This window comes from Emydura macquarii, unplaced genomic scaffold (genome assembly GCF_026122565.2).
Source record: "Emydura macquarii macquarii isolate MOO-44397 ecotype Brisbane River unplaced genomic scaffold, CSIRO-AGI_Emac_v2 contig_1876, whole genome shotgun sequence".
In the NCBI taxonomy this organism is placed as follows: domain Eukaryota; kingdom Metazoa; phylum Chordata; order Testudines; family Chelidae; genus Emydura; species Emydura macquarii.
In genome coordinates this window covers 20,643,333-20,664,738 of record NW_027132013.1, presented here as the reverse complement: position 1 = coordinate 20,664,738, position 21,406 = coordinate 20,643,333, and the positions used below count along the sequence as shown (strand labels likewise).

Below are 21,406 nucleotides of genomic sequence, written 5' to 3'. Positions count from 1 at the left end.
TGATCTCTTTGCATGTAGGTGCTGAGGGTGCACTCCATTTCCATATCCTAATTATATTTAGCCAGTCAAATCCATGTTTGACATTGCTCTAGTTACATCACATACTAGTTCACACTTTTCCTGTGCTGTTAAAATTGTGTTCCTTTTCTATCAAACTCCTTTACAGTTTAAAAAAAAAAAAAAAATCAACCCCTCCCCCCATGAGATTCTTGGTAAATTGTGCCAATGACTTATCACTCTCACCATTAAAAATTGGCGCTTTATTGAAACAATCATAAAGATAAAAGTCAAGATAGCTTTAAATGACTATTTTGATAATGTCACTTTTTAAAATAGGCTATAGGAAAATAAAGAATGCTAAGGAAAGACACTGACAGGCAATACAAGATTTCCTTCCTTTTTTGTCTGGGTTCACTAATATCACCACACCCATATAAAACAATAGTTAACTGCTTTGCTCAATTACCATATTAATTCATAACAGAGTGACAGTTACCCAAAGCTTGTGTGGGGAGTTAATGACAAAACTCAGACCTTTTTTTATTTGGGAATGGCCAGAGTGCTATAGTGATGATGTCAGATGGAAAGGGGTTGACATTTCTTCTGAAAACTAGGTTGACTGGAAGCAAGATTGGCAGCAAGTTTCTTTAACTTTTAGTTCCTACTGTGTTCAGTTATGTGATAGCTGTGTTTTTGAGGATTTTGAATTCCTTAGATATCAGGCATTATAAACACAGGCTATACATGAATCACTTTCCATGTAAGTCAGTGTCTAATAGTTTTACTCGGAAAGCAAAAATATCCATTGTTCAATTTTCTCCATAAAAGTTTAACATGGTGATTTTTTTCAAATTGCTTTTGAAATGAGTTTTCAAAGCTCATCAGCTTGTATATTTGGGCATATAATCCAATGCTTCCTGGTGGCCATCCTTTATTTGATCTAATGAGGCACATGCAAGTGTCACCTGGCTTTGCCTTTGGTTTTGTTTGCCTTTTATAACCTCCTGGTCAAAATGGAGACTTCATTTTGGAGGTGTCTAGAAATTTCAGGATGGAAGGGTGCTGTCATGCTTGTTTCTTCTATATTACCATTACTTTATGCCTTGTGATGTTGCTCCTGGCTAGTTGAGCATAATGCTCTTCTACAAGCAGAGCCTTCTCAGATCCCATCTCTAGCTGTCTCCTTTGAGAGACTTTTCCATTTAATTCTGCAGAAACACAAATTTTCCACATAATAGCATATAGTGATATTGGCGGGCCTAAACTGTGGAAGAACTTTATTTGTGGTGCCTGCTAAAATATATTTTTCTTTTCTAGGACGTGAAAACTGAGAAATGAACAAATTACGGCAGAGTTTTAGGAGAAAGAAAGATGTTTACGTCCCAGAGGCAAGTAGGCCGCACCAATGGCAGACAGATGAAGAAGGGGTTCGCACTGGTAAATGCAGCTTTCCAGTTAAGGTAAGAATTTGTGCCTTTATATCATACTAGCCATTCATGCCATGAATTACTAGGTTTTCTGGCAAGCATAAATCACTCATGTCCTTTATTACATATTGATGTATTTGACAATCAACCCTCTTAATGTGATTAGGTGCAGTTTTTCCACAGATTCTTCCACATCTGCTTGTAGGCTATTCAGGAAAGTACAATTAAAAAAAAATTAATTATGAAAACATCAGTAGGGACTCAAATGTTAAGACTGAGTTTGAGTTGCACTTACAGAAATACCAAACTGGTCTTTGATACTTACTGATTGAATTTAGCCTCCAAATTTAGTATTAACTCTTCATTACTTTTATGGCAGATGTTACCAGTTTGCACTATTATGTAGTCTTTCAAGTTCTTGGTGTGTGAGCAAATGTTCAATCTCGAAGACAAGCTGCTATATTAGGGTGTTTAGATTGTATGCACAGTGACTTTTAACGAGCAGATCGAGTGTATAAATCTTTAAAGTTGGAATTAACCTTTTTGAACCCTCAGTACAAGTACTGCAAATACTGTTTACCTGTGGGTTCTAAGCAGCGTTTACTTCCATTCCTTCTTTTCTCCCTTCCTTTCCTGGTTCTGACTTTTCTTTGAATAAGGCATATTCTCAGTTCTCAGCTTTTCCTCTTTCTTATCCTCTTCAAAATGCTGGTGAAGAGAGGTTTTCCTTCTAGTGTTCAGTCAGCCTTCTAGGCCACCTTTGCCTGCTTGTCAGTTCCTAGTCTGAATAAGTTGGGTAAGCCAGAAAATGCAGATGCTTCATGATAGGGGGGAGGCTGGGATGGTTAGGATGACTTGCAGGCAGGTTTCTAGCTTCTGCCCTACCTTGAGAGAGAGAGGTTTCTGGCCACCACAGGACCATCGGCTCTGAGATATATCTACACTACAGTAAAAGACCTGTGGTAGTGATTCTGAGCCCAGGTCAACTGACTTGGATTCAGACTGTGTAGAGATTTGGGCCCGGGCTCTGAAACCCCATGAAGGGGAGAGGTCTCTGGGCTCGGGTTTGAAGATCCTTCTCAGGGTTTCAGAGCCTGGGCTCCAGCCCAAGCCCAAATATGTGCACTGGAATTTTTAGCCCTATGAACCTGAGTCAGTCTTTTTGTTGCAGTGCGTCTTTTATTGCAGTGTAGACGTACCCTAACTAGTTTCACAGTAATCTGTAGAAACTGACCAGCTTCAAAGGTGTTGGACATCAAAAGATTACATGCCAGTACACAGGAAGGAAAACAACACTTTAAAGGCTCCTTTCACAGACACAGGGCATTGTGCAGGAGAATCATATAAAATATTAAATAGTTTAGACTTTCTTCTACTTTAAAACTGTAATATATGGTATCCCTGAGAAGTTTCTGAAGCAGGTGAATGTTGGCTATTTGTTAAGCTTTTCTATGTAAATGCAGTGTTTTAGCCTTGAACTAGAAGGGAGGGGCTCTTTTGTAACACATGCATGATTCAACATTCTGCTAAGATATTGTAAGAGGTTAGTCATCTTTTTAGTGTCTCTGAACATACCAATGTTTGAACTTGAGGTATGTGGTTTCTAATGTATATAATTCTAGTTTCAAAGTGAGGTAGGAGCAGTAGGTCTAAAACTTTTTAGCATCAGAATTTAAAGTCAGATTGTTCATTGTAAAGTGAAATTTAGAATGTGAAACAAACCATCCTCAGAGCTAGAATGTTACCAATTTCTAGTCCCTTGGGCATCTGGATTAACTCAGTGAAATTGCTTTTGTGGTGGCTAAAAGTTGCACTGGCATGAATAGCTTCTCACATCTCATAAGTGTTGTGTTATGCTACAGGTTAAGATCTTCAGTTATAGTGGCAGATCTTTGTTTTATAGAGTTGTAAGATGCACCCTTCTTTCTCTGGTCATGTGTTCCCAAAGATTAAAAACAATGCAACAGTAAATGAGTATCCTCTGATAAAAAGGTTAGGAAATAAATGCTCCTTTTACACCATGTTGTGTTGCTGGACCATTATCACTGCCATGTTTTCCTGATCTGTGTTGTAACTAACTTGTACAATTGAATCAGTTATGGTGGTCCTATTGGAAAAATGACTGAGTTAAATACATCTTGTGCATTTAGGTTCCCCGGTGCAGCTGGAGTGGTAGGCTTACTTGGCTCCACTGGTGTAATGGAGTTAATATTTAAATTCAGATTTAAGATGGGAAGTTGAATTGTAATTGCAGAAATTAACCAGACCTATTGATAGGAGCAAATTGTGTCTTATTACACTCGCTATCCATTGAGATGGGCAGTAATGCAAAATGTTTTATTAGTTTTGGAATGTAAAGTGTCTGGTAACGAGTAGTTAACAGATACAGGCAGGAAGTATGCCTTTGTGAGCAAATAAGATAAACTAAATTTGGAGTTTAGTTTGGTGGGTGGAACTATATTTTGCTCTTAGAGGAACATAACCTTGCCCTGTTGAAGGAGAGCATCCTGTCAGACAATTCTTGGGGACTGTTCAATAATGCACTATGCTTCAGGAAAGCATGCTGTTGTGTATGGGTTTATCTAAATGGGTGTTCCTGCTTCCTGATGAACATCAGTGGAGCACAAAACATTTAAATTGATTCTTTTCCAAAGATCCCAACAGTCTGATACAATGTGAAAATAGAAACAAGACCTTCCATTTCAGTAACCCATAAGTGGACATTGCAGAGATGTATAGCATTTGTATTAAAATGTGCTTTGTGAAACCTGTGCTGTGGGGCCAATACTGCTGCCTCACTCTGCCATCAGCTTTTGTTTTGAGATGCCCAAAAGGTTACTGACCAATTAAGAGTTGGACTCAGAGTCTTAAAAAGATTAGGTTTATTTTATTAGTTTAATTGGCGAAGAGCTGAGAATCATCTGCAAAAATTGTTACAATATGCTGTAAGATGTCCTGTGCTGAAGTAAAATATATATATATAAAATAAAAGCAATATGGGACTTAGTATTTTTAAAATATTATTGCTAAACAATTATTTAGCCTATATCATTGAGCTCTATTTTGGGAATGGTTCTATTGCTAGCATAAAGGCTAAATATTTAAAGGTGATTTAAGTATTTACTATTAGTCTACCTTTTCTTTGTAAAGGGGATGAAATGTAGAGTGAGGGGGAGCAAGATGTAGCTATCATGCTCTGCTTTTCCAACTTAATGTTAGTGTGGTGTTCTACTTACTTCAGACATTTTTGCTCTGGAAAGGAGAAATAGGGAAAAAAGTGTAACCACATAGAGGAAAATAGAAAATCTAAGAACACTATTGTCTTTCTCTGAACTCTCTTGTGAATGTTATAGTCAGATTTTAAATTCTTAATTTGTAGTTACAATTAACTGCCTTAGTCTTTTTTCCTAAAACTTCTGCAATTGCAAAAGCTTAAAGCTGCTGTTGGCTTTTACCACTGTTACCTTGTTCAGAGCATGTCTAGGCAACATGATAGTAAATAAAATACTGATGGCAACTGGCACCTTAGGTGCTCTAAAACTCTCAATAGCTATCCCTGCATTTGTGGGTGAAGGAAGGGAGGCAGTTTGAGATTGAGAAGGGTAACCGATAAATAGAATGGAGATGCGATGTTGAATGACTTAACTTCGTTGCTTTCTACTGATTGCATTGGTGAGAAATGCAGTCCAGCAACCTTAACACAAACTTAACTAGATGTGCTTTTTTGTGAGGAATGTTCCAGATTTGTAGTATTTATAATCAGTTATAGTTCTCAACATTAATATATATTACCTCGTATACATTTCCATATTTATAAACATAATGGTAGGGAATATAGTTAAGGGTAAGGATGTGGGTGGGACTATAAGTGACCTATGTGGTTGAAGAGCAACATTAATTGTGTTATTCATGTGAAAATCTTAAATAAATGGCCAAAACATAAATGTTTTAAGAAACCATAATCTCAAGACTCTAGATCTGCTCATTTAGGACTAAATCTGTAAAAACTGAAACTGTAGGGATATCCACACTATTGATTGGAGTGGCTTTAGATCCAGAGAGGGTTATAGAAGTGAATTCCATTGAAACTACTAATCTATTACAGTTGCATGTATTTTTTTCTGGATATGGATTTGAATAATTAGTTGTTTTTATGCTCATAGTGTGAAGATATGCTTTTGTGAACAGGGCTAAACATATTTTTTGGAGGAAGAGATGACAAAAATATCCTTTTGCTATATCTCAGAACGCAGAACATTTTACAAAATTGTTTATCAAAAACCAAACTATTTCAATAAGATGCAGAAAAACAAATTGTCAGTATTTCCTCCTGTTATTAGGAATTTAATTTAAGTTTGGATACACAGCTCCTTATCACTTCTAAAGTGAGTCTCTGGATTAGTGGCTATGCAAGTATGCACATTCAGGTTTCATTGAGTGGAGAGGTGGCCCCCGCAGGGGTCATGCAAAACCGAGAAAAATCTTTTTAAATATTAAGGAAGGCAGATCAGTCCTGCTGGCAGTCAGTCATTCATAGATTTCTGAAGAATGGCTCACACAAATGTAGCCTTTGTAAATTCTCAAGGAATAACAAGCAAAATACTGACTGCACAAGTCTATTGTTCAGATGGGTTTATCATATATAATCACACTCTTGAGCTCTCCTGTTTCAGGGAAGTTGAACATATAGGCAGACTAGCTCAGTTGATAGAGGATCTATCTGGAAGAATGGCTCATCATCTTTGTCTTTTAATAACCCAACAGGCCCACCTGCAAAATCTGTTCACTATTAGAATCTGTAGGGCTAATCTTTTTCAGCAGATAATGGAACCATGAGAGAGTCTCAATTCTGTGGACCTGTTCCTTTCTACCTCTGTCTCTGATGTAATGTTCAAGGAAAACAGACCAAAAAGTCATAATTATTATAGTTCCACATTGGCCCAAGATAGCATGGTGCATGTACTTAGTGTGGATGTCCATTGAGGGCAAGGTAGTCCTTCCTGTTCAGAAGGACATCTTGACACAGTGTCACCTTTGTTCTCTAATTAAAGGTCCCTGAGGGAGGGTGGGGTGCATGAGTAGTAATATGCTAATGGACAGAATAATTGAGCACAGTGCTGTCAAGATTATTAAAATCGAAAGGTTCACTTAACATTTATTTACTTTGTACACTTGTTATAATTGAGCTTATAATGTGACAGGAAAGCCTCATTAGGGATCAAGGCTCCATTTTGCCAAATGTTCAGACAAACGTGACTGTCAGACTGAGTATCCCTTTAGACACACAACCATAACATCCTACTAATATTTTTTATATGGAATAGTCATTTGATTCATAGACCTCCTTTAAAGCTGTCCCTTATTATTAAATGCACATGCTGTTATAGATGCTGAAAGTCTGTGAGCCAAGCTGTGCATAACTTCCCCTACAGAGGTAGCCCTTCTGTAAGAGGGAAAGGAAGATGGAAGGGTACAACAGGAATGTTGTGTTGGAACTGTGACTCGACCTTGGAGCAGAGAGAAAAGAACTGCCAAACACATACAGTGTACCAGGGAGACAACACACTCACTTCACTTGTGACCCACTTCTCATTAGCTTAAGTGTAGTAGTTTAAAACCCCCCTCTAATTTCAGTGATAGAATTGATCAAATTTATTCTTATAAACATATTTCATAAACCATATCTATTACAAAAAGTGAAATTGATATTTGCACATTTAAAAACTGGCTTTCATGCTCCAGATGCTACCTCACTGAGAACTAGCAGCTGTTTTCTGTTTTAATGACTGTAGTCTGTAGGGCTAATCTTCTTCAGCAGATAGGGCTTCTTTTGTCTGAAGATTAAAGAAGATTTTGCCTGAAATGCCTTTTCTAAGGTCTCTCTGGGTAAAGTAGTTTTTATTCATACAAGTGTAGTTTGGAGTAAACTGGTCTGTAAAATTTATATCATAAAAAATAGGCCATTTCCCTTTTTTTCATAACTAAACAAATCAGATTTTTGCAAGTTCTTAGTGCTTTTATGCAATTTGACGCATCCAACGGGACAGTGATTTCCTACCTATAAATCTAGAACTCTCAGAAGCCTGATACATCGGAGTTTAATCCCCTGTTTTTACTATATCCTTTTCTTTGGTGAGTCATTTGATTTCAACATACCTAAGGAGGCTTTGGTTGCACTTGTTCCAAGAGCAATCACAGGTAAGTGTTCAGATTCTAGATTTTTCAAATGGAATACAGGATAAATTCACCAACAAGGTTCAGGTGAAAAATGTGGCAAAACTTTGCAACTCTGTATAAAAATTAAAGCAGAATGGATTTGCATTCTGACATTGGATCCTATACTGGTTGTGCCAAATGACTTAGGCTTTCCATCAAGATTTGATTTTTCACATAATGTTGATGACAAACTTACAGATTTTCTAGTTATATTTGTATTAATATTATCAGAATTTTCAGAGTAAATGTTTTTCTTTAGCTTACTAACTAGCTCTCAGTTTAGCAGGGAGATTGAAATGACATTTTATTGTTTTATGCTCAACGATGGCTAAACTGGAAGGAAGGGAAAGAAAGAAGGATGGACTGCATGAGTTTTTACCTTGAGATCTTATGTTGACCATTTACCCTGTTGCTATCCCCATACAGTAACATAGTCAAAGAAATCTATTATAGTATTTTAAATATATCAAAGCTATTCAGAATTACTGTGCACAATCCTTTAACTATGAATCCATAGTCATGGTGGCAACTCATCCAACTGTCACCCTTTCTCTATACCTAATTTGCCTGCAATGATTCTCTTGGTTGTAATGACTGTGGTATATGAGATTCCGGTCACATGTTAAGAGTTTTCATTGACTAATTACTTGGCCAAGCTTTTCATTGACTCTGTGCCTGCATGTAGCTTGGGCATTGATGCCTAGAAGGCTACCTATGGCACTGCTGGCCCAATTGGCTCCCCTGGGTACTAAGGTATCACTGCTGGAAAAGCTGAAGTAGGAGCACAGGGAAAGTCCATAGAACAAAGAGATATTGGGACTCTGGGATGGAGCTCTCCTGCCCCCTTTCAGATAATGCCAGTCTCACCAGTATAGTCTTCTAAACCCATACATCAATTTAAAATTAAAGGCCTGATTCACTCCTATGCTTTGGCAGCTTTGTTCTGCTCTGGTGATGCAAAGCAATTGTAAACCCAGCTTAACTGGCATTCTGACTGCTTTGTGTTGCTTTGATGTACCAATGACTCTGCCATTAAAAGTTAAAATACATAGGATCAACCATAAACCTCTTCATCTTCAAATTACTAGAAATAACACAGGCTAGCATTCTCTTCGGGTTTCTTGTTTAGTGTTTATATATCATGTAAAACAAACAAACCCCTAAGGCTATTTCCAAACAAAACTACCTTAAAATGGAGTTAAGGGGGAAAAACAGATGTAATTATCCCCTTCTCTCCCACTTTAGTTGCTCTTGCTGTATGAATAGTTTATATGGCTCCAGTGGGCTTGATATCAGTAGCAAATTTTCCTGGGTTCTCTTCAACTACTATTTAACCCTCTACCTGTTTTCTCCTCTCTTTCATGTTTGCACCCTGAAATCTTATTGGTTAAAATGCCTTAATATAAAAATCTCACAAACTCAATGTTGAATCAGTTTATTCAATGCCTTTTAAAGAAAGAATCACTCTTCAATGTTACTTTGTTCATCTAGATCAGAAGTGTAGACTACTCTGCACAAATACACGGATCACCAAATATAGATGACTGGATGTGCATTGATGTTTATTATGACCCTTCGTGTTAATTGCTATTTTAAATAAAATCAATCTGAAATATTACTAGCAAGTTGCGCACTAGCAACATATAGGACATTCCATAGAACATGGAAGCATTAAACTGCAACAATGTGGGGAATGGCATTGTATTAAAATAACAAAGCAAAGGTTAATGTTCAAGTGTGACAGAATGACTTAATTATGATTCATGTAGGCACTACTTTCCTATTAAAGGAGTAAACTACTGTCTTATCGCACTCTGTCAGCAGTGACTTATAAACCACTCCTAAGAATAAGCACAGCAGCAAGGAAAAACTAATTTTTAAAAAGGCCACAGCAATTACCATTTAAAAATTAATATGAGGAAACAGTGTTAAGACTGGAAGAGAACTTGAAGGCCATATATATATAAATAAATATATATATATAAATAAATACAATTATGGAAAAGTGGTCACCACTGTTAAGACGAGTCTCATTATTCACTGTGAGCCTAGCTTTGTGTCCTCCTTTGGTCTATCAGAACAGTCTCAGATTTTATTTAAAAGTGTTGTCCAGGTAACCTTTTAAAGATCTGGGGGACACACAAAAATTTGTTCATAGTTTTAAAACTCGCTTGTTTTGATTATACCCTAACTACAAAACAGCTTATTTGAGAGGTTTCAAATAGCGAGCTTTTAATTTTTAGTGCACAGAATGAAATCTGACATGAAGCATCACTAACATCAAAAATCATGAGTTCAGGCCCCTCAAAATAGTAACTTTTTAAATTGAGGTTCTTTTTATATTGGCCTTCTGGTTTTTAAGCGCTTAGGTTATTCTTGGGTCATGCTTTCATGCCTTTTTTTGCAACCAGGAGAGCTACAAACTTACTTTCTTAAATGAAAGCTGATCCTGTCACCTCATCACTAGGAGAGTGGTGAAGCCCTGGAATGGGTTGTGGTGGAATCTGCATCCTTAGAGGTTTTTAATGTGTGGCTTGACAAACCCCTGGATGGGATGAATTAGTTGGGGTTGGTCCTGCTTTGAGCAGGGGGTTGAACTAGATGACCTCCTAAGGTCCTTTCCAGCCCTAATCTTCTATGATCATAAGATTCCAGGACCTGGGGGTTTTGAGAAAACAACAAAAAACCAATAGAAACTCATGATAAAATTGTGAGAGCTGGCAACACTTGATATGATGAAAAGCATACTTTAAAGTTAGCCTGTGCTGAATTAGGAGTGTTGGAATGTTGCATAAGAGTCAAGTGCTTGGAGCATGCAGAATTAAAAGATCTGCATGCTATCGTGGGATTGGCTGGTTCTCTTCCCTACACCAACCTAGAGGTTGGGCTTCCGAAGTAGAACTGATCTGTTCTTATTTCCTCCTGCAGCTTTCTTCCTTGTTATACCAGATGTCAGCAGAATCTGAGTGAATTTACAGCCTTGTAGTTTGTACTTTGGTGTAGATACTATTGTCAGATGTTCATTTTTATTGGCCTACTGTGTGTGTGGAAACAGTTCGCAGCTATCACAATTATAATTCCCCTGAGTTTACGTCCTTAAAAGGCTCTCTGTGCTATCTTTTGATCAAACAGAAAGCTTCTGTTACAGAGGAAATGGTGTGGCCTCATAACTCTTCAAACTCTAGCTTTTAGCTGGATGGATAGGGATTTTGTGGTTGTAACTGTTAGAATACCTCTGATTTAAAAAAAATTATCTGTTTATACAATAAATACTGGAAATACATTACTTGTGTCTAAGGGTTTGTCTGCTCGAAGAAGTAACGCGGATTATGGGAGTGTGATTTCTAAAATGCATTGTGGGAAACTGTGCATAAGCATGTCTTGGTATCCAGAGGTTTTTAAGAGGTTCAGCTACAAAATTTATTAAAGGAGAAGATGCTACTAGCCACATAAATCATTGAGAATAAATGGAATTCACCTGATTATGAATATACTAATCAGGAAAGAATTGTGCCAAATATGACCAGGAGAAAAGGATAATAGCGAAGAAGCTTTCTCTTGCTCCAGCTATGGTAGCTGTGAATTTTCTTTCAAGATCTTAGTTTAGTATTTTTAGGTCAGGTCAGGCTTTGTAACCTGCTACCATAATGGCAGTAGATAACACCTTGCCACTGGCCAGTGCCAGGTACTGAGCCAGTGGTTAAGTAACTTGGCAAATCTAAGAAAGTGTCAACCCTTTTGGATAGATGCACGCCTGTGGAGGGTAGTGGGACTCTCAATGGCAGAAATGCCATCAAAAAGTGGAGGAGTTAAATCATGATTTAACTAATGGCAGCTGCAAACCAGAGGAAAGGCATTGGGAAACTATCCATTGTACTTTCTCACACCAGAGCTATTATAGTAGAACAAAGGCAAAGCAATCCATTTGTTCTTCTTCGAGTTCATGCTCATGTCAATTCCATTGTAGGTGCATGTGCGCCCCCCTACACAGTTACTGGAATTTTTTCCCCTCAGCAGTACCCATAGGGCCAGTTTTCACGCCCCTTGGAGTCCCACACACATGCCATCGTATTTTAGGCACCACCAGCCCTACTCCCCCTCAGTTCCTTCTTTCTACCACTGACAGTTGCAGAAGCAAGCAATGAATACAATTCCAGCAAGTGCCTCTTAGTGTTTTAGCAAGTGTTCTTAAGTAGTTGTTAAGTAGAAATAGTTAATGTACTGTGGTAAATAGTTAATAGTTTAGTAGTTAAGGTTTAGTCCCCTTACGGACCTCCACCCAGCAGCGGGGCATACCCCGATCCCCAGGCTTCAAGCCCTATACATCTTGCAGCAAGCTCTTCCCGCTTAGCAGTCCCTATGACTGTTGTCTAAAGTGCCTGGGGGAGTCGCATAGGAAGGACAAGTGCTGCATCTGTAAGGTGTTCAGACCAAGGACGCAGAAAGAGAGAGAGATTTGTCTGAAGGCCTTACTGATGGAGGCCGCTTTAAGACCTGCCTCAGAGCCATCTCACTCGCTCTTGGTGCCAAGCACCGCATTGGTGCAGAGCACCCCTCCGGCACCGGAACCTCCATGGCACTGATCTTCTGCTTCATCTTCGAAGAAGCAATGTTCAGAGAGGGGCTGCTCCCCTGCACCTTAAAAATCCAGGGATGCGGGGTTGAGCACCAGACCATGGCAGGTCCAGCAAGCCGAGCAGACTCTGCAGGGGCAAAGCTCGCCGTCTGGGGCCCTGAATCCTCCAAGGGAGCCTCCTCTGACTCTGGGGAGTGGAAGACAGCCTCCACAGATCATGGTGCCATCGATGCTGGAGGCGTTTCAAGCAGCCAAGGACTTAATGGCCCTGCCCTTGCCCCGATGCCTATGTCCCAGATGGAGCAAGGGAAAGGAAAGGCTCTGGTATCGAAAGCCCCTGATGGGTCCCCCTCCTCGTCCCCTCTGATGACTGCACTTCTCTCCAAAGCCCTGGCATACCTCCTCATGTCCCACCTCATCGGGGAGAAGGTCTTCTCCATCCCAGCACGGTCCCCGAGGGTGCGCTTACCATCTCCGGGCAGATCATCAGGGATGGAGAACTGATGGCGCAGGCCCTCAGTGGAGTCAACTTGGCACCGGTCTCGGTTGACAACACCTACCTTGGGCCCAGCGGGGCAGCACCATTCTAGATCGAGGCAACAGACGTTCACCGTCAGGAAGTCGGCACCGATCACTTTCCCCGGTGCCGTCGAGTTCATCCGTGCGTTCACAGCGCAGAACCCAGTCACCGGCAACAGGATGTTCCCCTAGGGAGGAGCAATGAATGCGTTGATCCACGGCACCGGGCACTCACCTGCAGTGCTACAATGTTCCTGATCTTCCTCCCACTGGAGGGTTTCTCTGACTTGGCACCATAAACAGTATTATCACCAGTCACCGGGCTCATGCTCCCCATCACCGTGGCATTGGTCATTGGAGCACCGGAGATCGCAGGAGACCAGATACCACTCGCCCTATGCACCGCTCCACAGGACGGGGGTCAGGCTCTGGTTGGCATTGGTCGCCAGGGAGCAAGTCCAGCTCCTCACGGGAGGACAAGTCCTTGGCTCCTCCCCCCAGCCAGTCCCATCAACCGGGGGGCCAAGATCAAGACCCCTGTCCAACTGTGCCAGGATGGCCTTAGGGAAAGTGGCTAACCCAGTGGCCCTTTTGGAATCTCTAGGGGTTCCCTGGCCCTTTCCCTCTAGTCATTGGGGAAACAGTTTGCAGCCCCGGCACCCCTGTCAGAGAGTCTCAGCCTGGTCTCGATGGTGGAGTCAGACCCACTGGAGGGGACATCTCTGGCGGTTCCACAGCAGCTGGGGGAAATGCCACCACCCTCTGTGCAGGGCCAGTCGTCTTCCTCCTTCCCGGACGAGGCAGTCACCACTGGGTCATCAGTCCCCCTGGAATGACTTCTGTGCCCACCAGGAGCTCCTCAAGAGGGTCGCCTCAAACTTGGGCTTGGAGGCGGAGGAGCTCCAAGAAACATCGGACAACCTCTTCAATATGCTGGCAGCTGCGGTGCTGGCCTGGGTCACCCTACCAGTCCATGAAGGGGTTCTCAAGGTGGTTAAGACCTTGTGGCAAATGCTGCCTTCTTTGCCAATAACTTCTAAAAGGGAGGAGAAGTACTACATCCCCACTAAAGGGTTCGAGTACTTGTTCACGCACCCTTCTCCGAGCTCCCTGGTAATGGCAGCTGCCAATGAGAGGGATAGATGGGGCAACCTGACACGACTCCCAGAAACAAAGACAGCAAGAAACTTGATCTTTTTGGGGGAGAGATTCATTCTACAGTGAATCTGCAATTCCGGATTGCTAAGCAGCAGGTGCTGTTAGGGAGGTATAATTATAACCTCTGGGATTCCCTGAAACGCTTTGGCGAGACCCTGCCCCAGGAGCAGGCACCGGACTTTACCACCCTCCTGGAGGAGGGCAAGACAGTGGCCAGGGCTGTCTTGCAGGCAGCGTCTGATGTGGCTGACTCGGCTGCAAGATCGATGGCCTCCCCGATTTCCATGTGCTGGTGCTTGTGGTTACAGTAATCTGATCTCTTCTAGGAGGTACAGCAATCCGTTCAGGATCTGCCGTTCCATGGAAGTGCCCTCTTCTCAGAGCAGACCAACACTAAGCTCAATGGGTTAAAGGACTCAAGGGCCATGTTGCGCTTGTTGGGCCTTTATACACTGCAAGTCCCGCCTGCAGCAGCAGCAGGCGAGGTGCCAGGCCCAGTGTTTCGGGACCTATCGGAGAAGGGAAAGACACAGAAGTTTTAGGCGGCGCAGATCGGATCTGCCTTCCTCTGCAGCCAATCAGGCGACCCACTCCCAGTGCTCTGGTGGTCAGCTCCGATCATTTTGATGGTGCACCTGAGGACGGCCTTCCAGTCTCACACCAGGATCCTGCTTCTCTGCCATTTCAGAATCTGCTTGCCCCTTTCCTCCCAGCATGGACCCGTATAACTTCCGACCGTTGCATTCTAGGGACCATTGCAGTGTGCTATACCCTGCAGTTTTCTCCCCCTCTCCCCCCCCTCCACATACCTCTCCATCCCTGTCCCTCTTCAGGGACCCCCTCATGAGCAACTCCTTATGTAAGAGTTGAAGAACATTCGCGCACTGGGAACTGTGGAGGAGGTTCCGGCAGACAGGAGAGTAAGAGGTTTTTATTCCTGCTACTTCCTTATTCCCAAGGTGAAGGGGGGCCTCAGGCTTATCTTGGACCTGCGGGGGTTAAACAGGTACATCAAAAAATTGAAGTTCCACATGGTCTCCTGAGCCTCTATCATCCCCTCCTTGGATCCGGGAGACTGGTATGCCGCCTCGACCTGCAGGACGCATATTTTCATATCTCAATATTTCCTGGACAGAGGCGCTTCCTTCGGTTTGTGGTGGGAGGTTTCCATTACCAGTTTATGGCCCTACCCTTTGGCCTGTCCTCTGTCCAAAGGGTCTTTACAAAGTGCATTGCGGTGGTGGCTGTGTATCTCAGGCGCCGAGGGGTTCAGATTTACCCTTATCTGGACAACTGGCTCATTACAGGCAAGTCGCAGGCACAAGGTCCATGCCAGTTTGGATTTAGTTTGGACAACTTGTCACCAGCTGGGTCTGCTGGTGAACGAACAAAAATCCACACTGATGCCAGCACAGAGAATAGTGTTCATTGGAGCCATGCTCCATTCTACACAGGTCAGGGCGTTCCTGCTAGGGGCTTGATTTGAAACCATGTCAAACCTGATCAGGAGCCTGCGAGCCTCACCCCTTTCAATGGCTTAGACTTGCCTGCAGTTCCTGGGGCATATGGCGGCGTGTACCTACATGCTGTGTCATGCACATCTTAGACTCAGGCCACTCCAGCTGTGACTGGCCTTAGCGTACGTCCTGAGCAGGCACCACTTAGACTAAGTGGTCACGGTGCCAGCACAACTCCTACCCTCCCTGGGATGGTGGTAAGACCCCCGGTCAGTGTTGGAAGGGGTTCCCTTTGCTGACCTAGCCCCCTCGGTGACTCTCGTATCAGACGCATCGGACTTGGGATGGGGGGCACACATCAGGTTGGGTCACAGCATGCAGGGGACCTGGTCAGGGAAGGACCAGGGGCTGCATATAAATATCAGGGAACTCAAGGTGATCTGCCTGTCATGCGAAGTATTCCTTTCTTTCCGAAGAGGCAAGGTGGTCCAAGTTCTGACAGACAACACCGCTGCAATGTATATTATCAACAGGGAGGGTGGGGCCTGCTCCCTGGACCTTTGTCAGGAGACAGTGAGCCTTTGGAACCTAGTGATAGGGCACGATATCTACCAGGTGGCTTCACACCTCCCTGGTATCAGGAACCCCACAGAAGACTGCCTCAGCAGAACATTCGTACCTTGCCACTAGTGGTCTCTCTCTCCATCAGTAGCCGATATGACTTTCCAGAGGTGGGGGTTTCCCCAAGTGGATCTTTGTTTCCAGGATCATCAGGAAATGCCGTCAGTTTTGCTTCATTTGAGGGCTAGACAATGGAGTGCTGTCAGACCCCTTCCTGCTCTCATGGTCAGGCAGGCTTCTGTATGCTTTCCCTCCCATCCCGTTGATTCACAGGGTTCTGTTAAAAAATCAAATGAGACAAGGTGAATGTCATTCGTATAGCACCCGCGTGACCCAAGTAGCACTGGTTCACAACGCTCCTGGAGCTGTCAGTTGCACATCCCCGTAACCGCCTCCCCCCTCCCTCCTGGAGCTGCCTGCTTGGCACAACCTGCTTTTCCAGGACTGGGGGTGCCTTCTGCACCCAGACCTGAAGTCCCTGCACCTGACAGTGTGGAGGCTGAGTGGCTGAGTCTAGAGGAGCAGGTCATGTTTAGCCAAGTGGAAGAGATTCACTTGCTGGGCTGCAGCCCAGGTGGTCATGTCCCACCAGGCATCAGTCCAGATGGTGTTGGATTATCTATTGCACCTTAAACTCCAGGGCCTATGCACTGCCTTGTTAAAGATGCATCTGGCTCAAGGAAGGTCAGTTTTCTGTTATGCCCTTGCAGTTAGGTTCTTGAAGGGTATAGAGAGACTTTACCCCCAGGCTAGGAACCTGTTACCCCCCTGAGACTTGAATTTAGTCCTCTCCAGGCTCACAGGGGCATCATTCAAGCCTTTGGCTACCTGCTCCCTATTGCAGCTCTCGTGGAAGGTAGTCTTCCTAGTGGCCATCACCTTGGCTAGGAGGGTATTGGAGATTAGGGCACTTACCTTGGCACTGCCTTACACAGTCTCTTATAAGGACAAGGTCAAGCTGAGGCCTCACCTGGCCTTTGTCCCGAAGGTGGTGTCAGAATTCCCTGCCAATCAGGACATCTTCCTGCTTATGTTCTTCCTGAAACTGCATGCCTCAGAGGAAGAACAGAGGTGGTACATTCTGGACGTGCGAAGAGCCCTGACTTTTTACATTGAGAGGACGAAACCGTTTAAGTCCACACAGCTCTTCGTGGCAGTGACTGACAGGATGAAGGGCTTTACCTGTCTCTGAAGTGGATCTCCTCTTGGATAACCTCCTGCATTAGGTTCTACTACGAGCAGGCAAAGGTTCCCCTTCTGGGAAGTGTCATAGTTCACTCAACTAGAGCGCAGGCCTCTTCTGTGGCATTCTTGGCGCAAGTGCCTATTCAGGACATATGCAAAACGGCTACATGGTCATTTGGTGCACACTATGCCACTGTTCAGTAGGCAAGGGATGATGCCAGCTTCAGCAGGGCAGTGCTGCAATTAGCTCAGCTGTGAACTCTGAACCTGCCTCCAAGGTTCTGCTTGTGAGTCACCTACAATGGAATCGACATGAGCAAGCATTTGAAGAAGAAAAGATGGTTACTTGCCTTGTAACTGTTGTTCGAGATGTGTTGCTCGTGTCCATTCCATGACCTGCCCCCCGTCCCCGCTGTCAGAGTTGATGGCAAGAAGGAACTGAAGGGCCGTAGGACCGGTGGTGCTTAATATACCACAGCATGTGCGTGGGAGTCCAGGGGGTGCTGAAGCCTGCTCTACAGATACTCCTAGGGGGAAAAAGTTCTGGTAACCATACATGGGGGCGCGCACACACCTACAATGGAATGGACATGAGCAACACATCTCAAAGAACAACAGTTACAAGGCAAGTAAAAGTCTTTTGGCACTGGATGGTGAGAGACACACCCCCATACCCACCAACCCAGGCCAGAAGGTGCAACAAAATAAATTGGAGAGCAGGCTCCAGCCATTAAGGATACTGGTTGTTATGATGGTGCTGTATCACATCCTTTGGGAAAGCCAGTGCTTGATGTTTGCACTCAGGAAAAGAATGAGCTGAACCTTTGTAAATGAATCATCAGAGTAGGAACATGAGTATTAGGTAGGGGAGGGAAACTTTCCATTGTCAAAAAATTGGAAAGATGTAAGATAGAAATGTGGAATCTCAGGACTGCTTTGGAAGGGTAGGGGTCATTACGTGATAATGGATGGATATGCAGTTTACTCTTCAGGATCCAAGAAAAGGAGAGAATTGGGTTGCGTTTATCTCATCTAAGGAGACATCAGAATGTGTTCTTGGCTATAATCCAGTTAGCAATAGAACCATCATTTGGCTTCAAGCAAAGCCAGTCAATACATCGATCAGACAGTTTATATTTCTACAATAGCAGCCGATGTGATTTGAGTTCTATGAACGACTTGGAGACACTCACTCAAACACCAAGTAAAGGCATCACCCTTATAATTAGGGGTTTAAATGCAAAAGTTGGAGTTTTAAGTTCTCATAGAGAAATAATGGGAGACAATGGTCTAGGCTCACAAAATAAGAGGAAGACATTTATTTGAATTCTGCTGCTTTAATCATCTGGTCATTAGTCTTCAACATCCTAAATGTTTATACATGTGAAAGTCACATGACAGTATGACAAAGAACCAAATAAACTGTGATATACAGCAGTGCTGAAAATAGTCTATCCATTGGACACTTTCCCAAATGCGGACTGTGGGTTAGACCATCAGCTGTTAACCCCAAACATAAAATTAAAACTTAAAAAGATAAGACATTCAATAGATCCATGGTGAAAAGTTCCAGAGGGGTAGCCATGTTAGTCTTTAAGGTGCTACAGGAATCTCGTTGTTTTTGCTGTATACAGACTAACAAATTTCTGTGGGCATTAGCGTTAGTGGGCTGCAACCCACTTCGTCAGCTGCATAAAATAGATCCATGGCATTTGAATTTGTCCAGAATCAACCAAAAATATGTAACTTCTGTCCAAGAATGGGTTGGAGGCATCGATACCAGTGAAAGAGCATTTGGAATTAAATTAAAACCATTATGCTTGAAAGTGTCAAATCACACATTCCAAAAAGCCAGTGTCGGACCGCACTACAATTAACTGAAGTGTTTTGAGCTGGTGGGAAAGCGATGAAGAGTGCAAGAGAATGGCTTGGAAATGGAAGAATATATGAGAGACCATAAGGTACTGACCAGATGCAGACTAAACGAGACAAGCGACTATAAGGGCAAAATGTATGGAACTTGAGAAATATAAAGAGTAATAATAATAATAATAATACAAAGGCTATGTTAACAGGGGGTTAGACTTCTTAAAGTTTTTTTTTCTGTGGTCAAACAAAAGATCATAAGTTTTCATTGACGGTGATATTAAACACAGGTGATGAGATTACTGTGCCAATCTATATACTTCACCAGAGCCACTCATCATATACGATAACAGAAGAGTATGACGCTGGAGCCGTCAGTCTTGGAAGAGGAAGTGTGTGCTGTTATGGAAAGCCTAGGAATGTACCAGATAATGTGCTTGCAGAATTGTTAAGTGATTGGAGAACACCATACTGATTTTATGTGGAAAATTTGTGAGGTAGGGATGACTAGAAATTAGCCAGATGATTGGACAAAGGAAATTTTTAAGCCCTTACCAAAGAAGGGAGATGTAAATGTAGTAACTATCGTACCATCTCCCTGATATCACATGTGAGCAAATGTCTACTCTAGATAATCCAGGATCTCATGAAATGAAGGCTAGAAGCAGAACTACCCCCGCAATAAGATGGCTTCAGAGAGGTCCACGGCACACATGATCAAATAGTGAATATCTGTCATCACTGAAAATGTAGCGTACAATCACTCTTTCATCATGTGCTTCATTGACTACATAAAAGTATTTTATACTGTTTGACACAACCATCTCTGGAGGATGCTGGCAGACATGAGGATTCTAAAGCCTCTCATTGAATTCATTGGAAGTCACTGCCACCAAGAGATGACCATGCAAATAGCTGTGAGTGGTTTTCCACTGGGCAGTATGAGACACAAGGGTGTATTTTGTCCCAAGAATTTATTATGAGACAAGCCTTGGAGAGCTTTGACAGAGTGGAAGGATCTGGGATGTCCATTGATGGACATGTCTTAACTGACCTCTGTTAACCTGATGACATGACGCTCTTTCCTAAAATAACCAATGCAACAAATATTGGAGTCTGTATAAAAACAGTTAGTGAGGAATATGGACTATTCCTGAATGCAATAAAAACAAAATGCATGTACATTGACACAACTAACAAAAACAGGCTGCAAGCAGACATCACAATTAGCTGTTAATCTGATAATTAAGCTGTAGAGGCAGTAATGAATTTAATTATCCGAGATCATACATATCCAACCAAGGAGATTGTTCCAAATAATTTGGAAAAAGACTAGGGCTTGCTCGCTCAGCTACAGCCTTCCTTAAAGTGTACAAAAACCGTGGCATCTCGAAATGTACAAAGCTGTGACTGGTGAAAAGCCTAATTTTTTTCAATAGTGATTTATGGATGTGAATCATGGAAAGCGAATGCTGACAAAAAGAAAACTGAAGGTTTTGAAAAGTGGTGCTGGCAAAGACTTGCATATATCCTGGATGGGGAAAAAAGACAATTGTTAGGAAATATTATTAAATGATATTAAAATGTTAGGAAATATTATTGGGAAAAAGCAGTTGATGTTGTATGTATTTTGATCACATTAGGCATAGAAATGAAAATAATCATTCCTTCCATAACTTTCTCAAGGTTGAGGGTTATGGTGGTAGAGGACAATTAGCCAGGAGGGATGGATAGTGTTTGACAGATCACTGGAATGTCAGATGCTGAGTGGATGGATCGTGAAGACTTCCAAAATTCTGCTGTGATGTCACCATTATTCAGAACTGCATAAATGGATTATTTATGGAAAAAGATGGGGACCTATAGCATTGGCTTGAGCCTGCTACATTGCAAATGCTTGGGCTTTGCAACCATCATGGTTCTGACCTGCAACCCGCTTGCTATTCCATTCCCAGACCCAGGGGTGCTGGAACAGTTTTTATAGTGGAGGTGCTGAGAGCCATTGAACCAAACTGTAAACTACTTCAAGCCAGGGGATGTGGCAGCACCCCCCTGCACTCCTAGTTCCAGCACCTGTGCCCAGGCCTCTGACCAAGTGGAGACTTCAAAAAATGGTGGAATGATGTGGTCGATGGGGCAATAGCATGGTGTCCCCAAAATATCATAGGGGTAGCAGTTTGACTACTTCATATCCTACTCCACATGTTCCGTTCTTGAAAGTCTCCCCCAACTATAAAGAGTTTAAGCTGCATATTTTTCATACTGAGGGCATTGACTGACCCAGTTTGATTTGCACCAGTATTATCTAAAATCTTGGGGAGAAACTTGACTTAAGCTGATGCCTCTGAACTCCTCTTCATCTGTGATACAGGCCAAGGTTT

General features: G+C 42.6%; 1 protein-coding gene across 7 annotated transcripts in view; it reads left to right on the top strand.

Annotated features, from left to right (window-relative positions):
- NUMB (NUMB endocytic adaptor protein) overlaps positions 1-21,406 on the top strand; it is a 139,765-nt gene that overhangs the window by 85,248 nt on the left and 33,111 nt on the right. For all 7 annotated transcript variants that reach the window (XM_067557865.1, XM_067557868.1, XM_067557871.1 and 4 more), the window contains exon 2: positions 1,318-1,460. In XM_067557865.1, coding sequence (XP_067413966.1) covers positions 1,335-1,460 — 126 coding nt within the window. In that variant the 5' untranslated portion in view covers positions 1,318-1,334. The remainder of the gene's footprint in view (positions 1-1,317; positions 1,461-21,406) is intronic.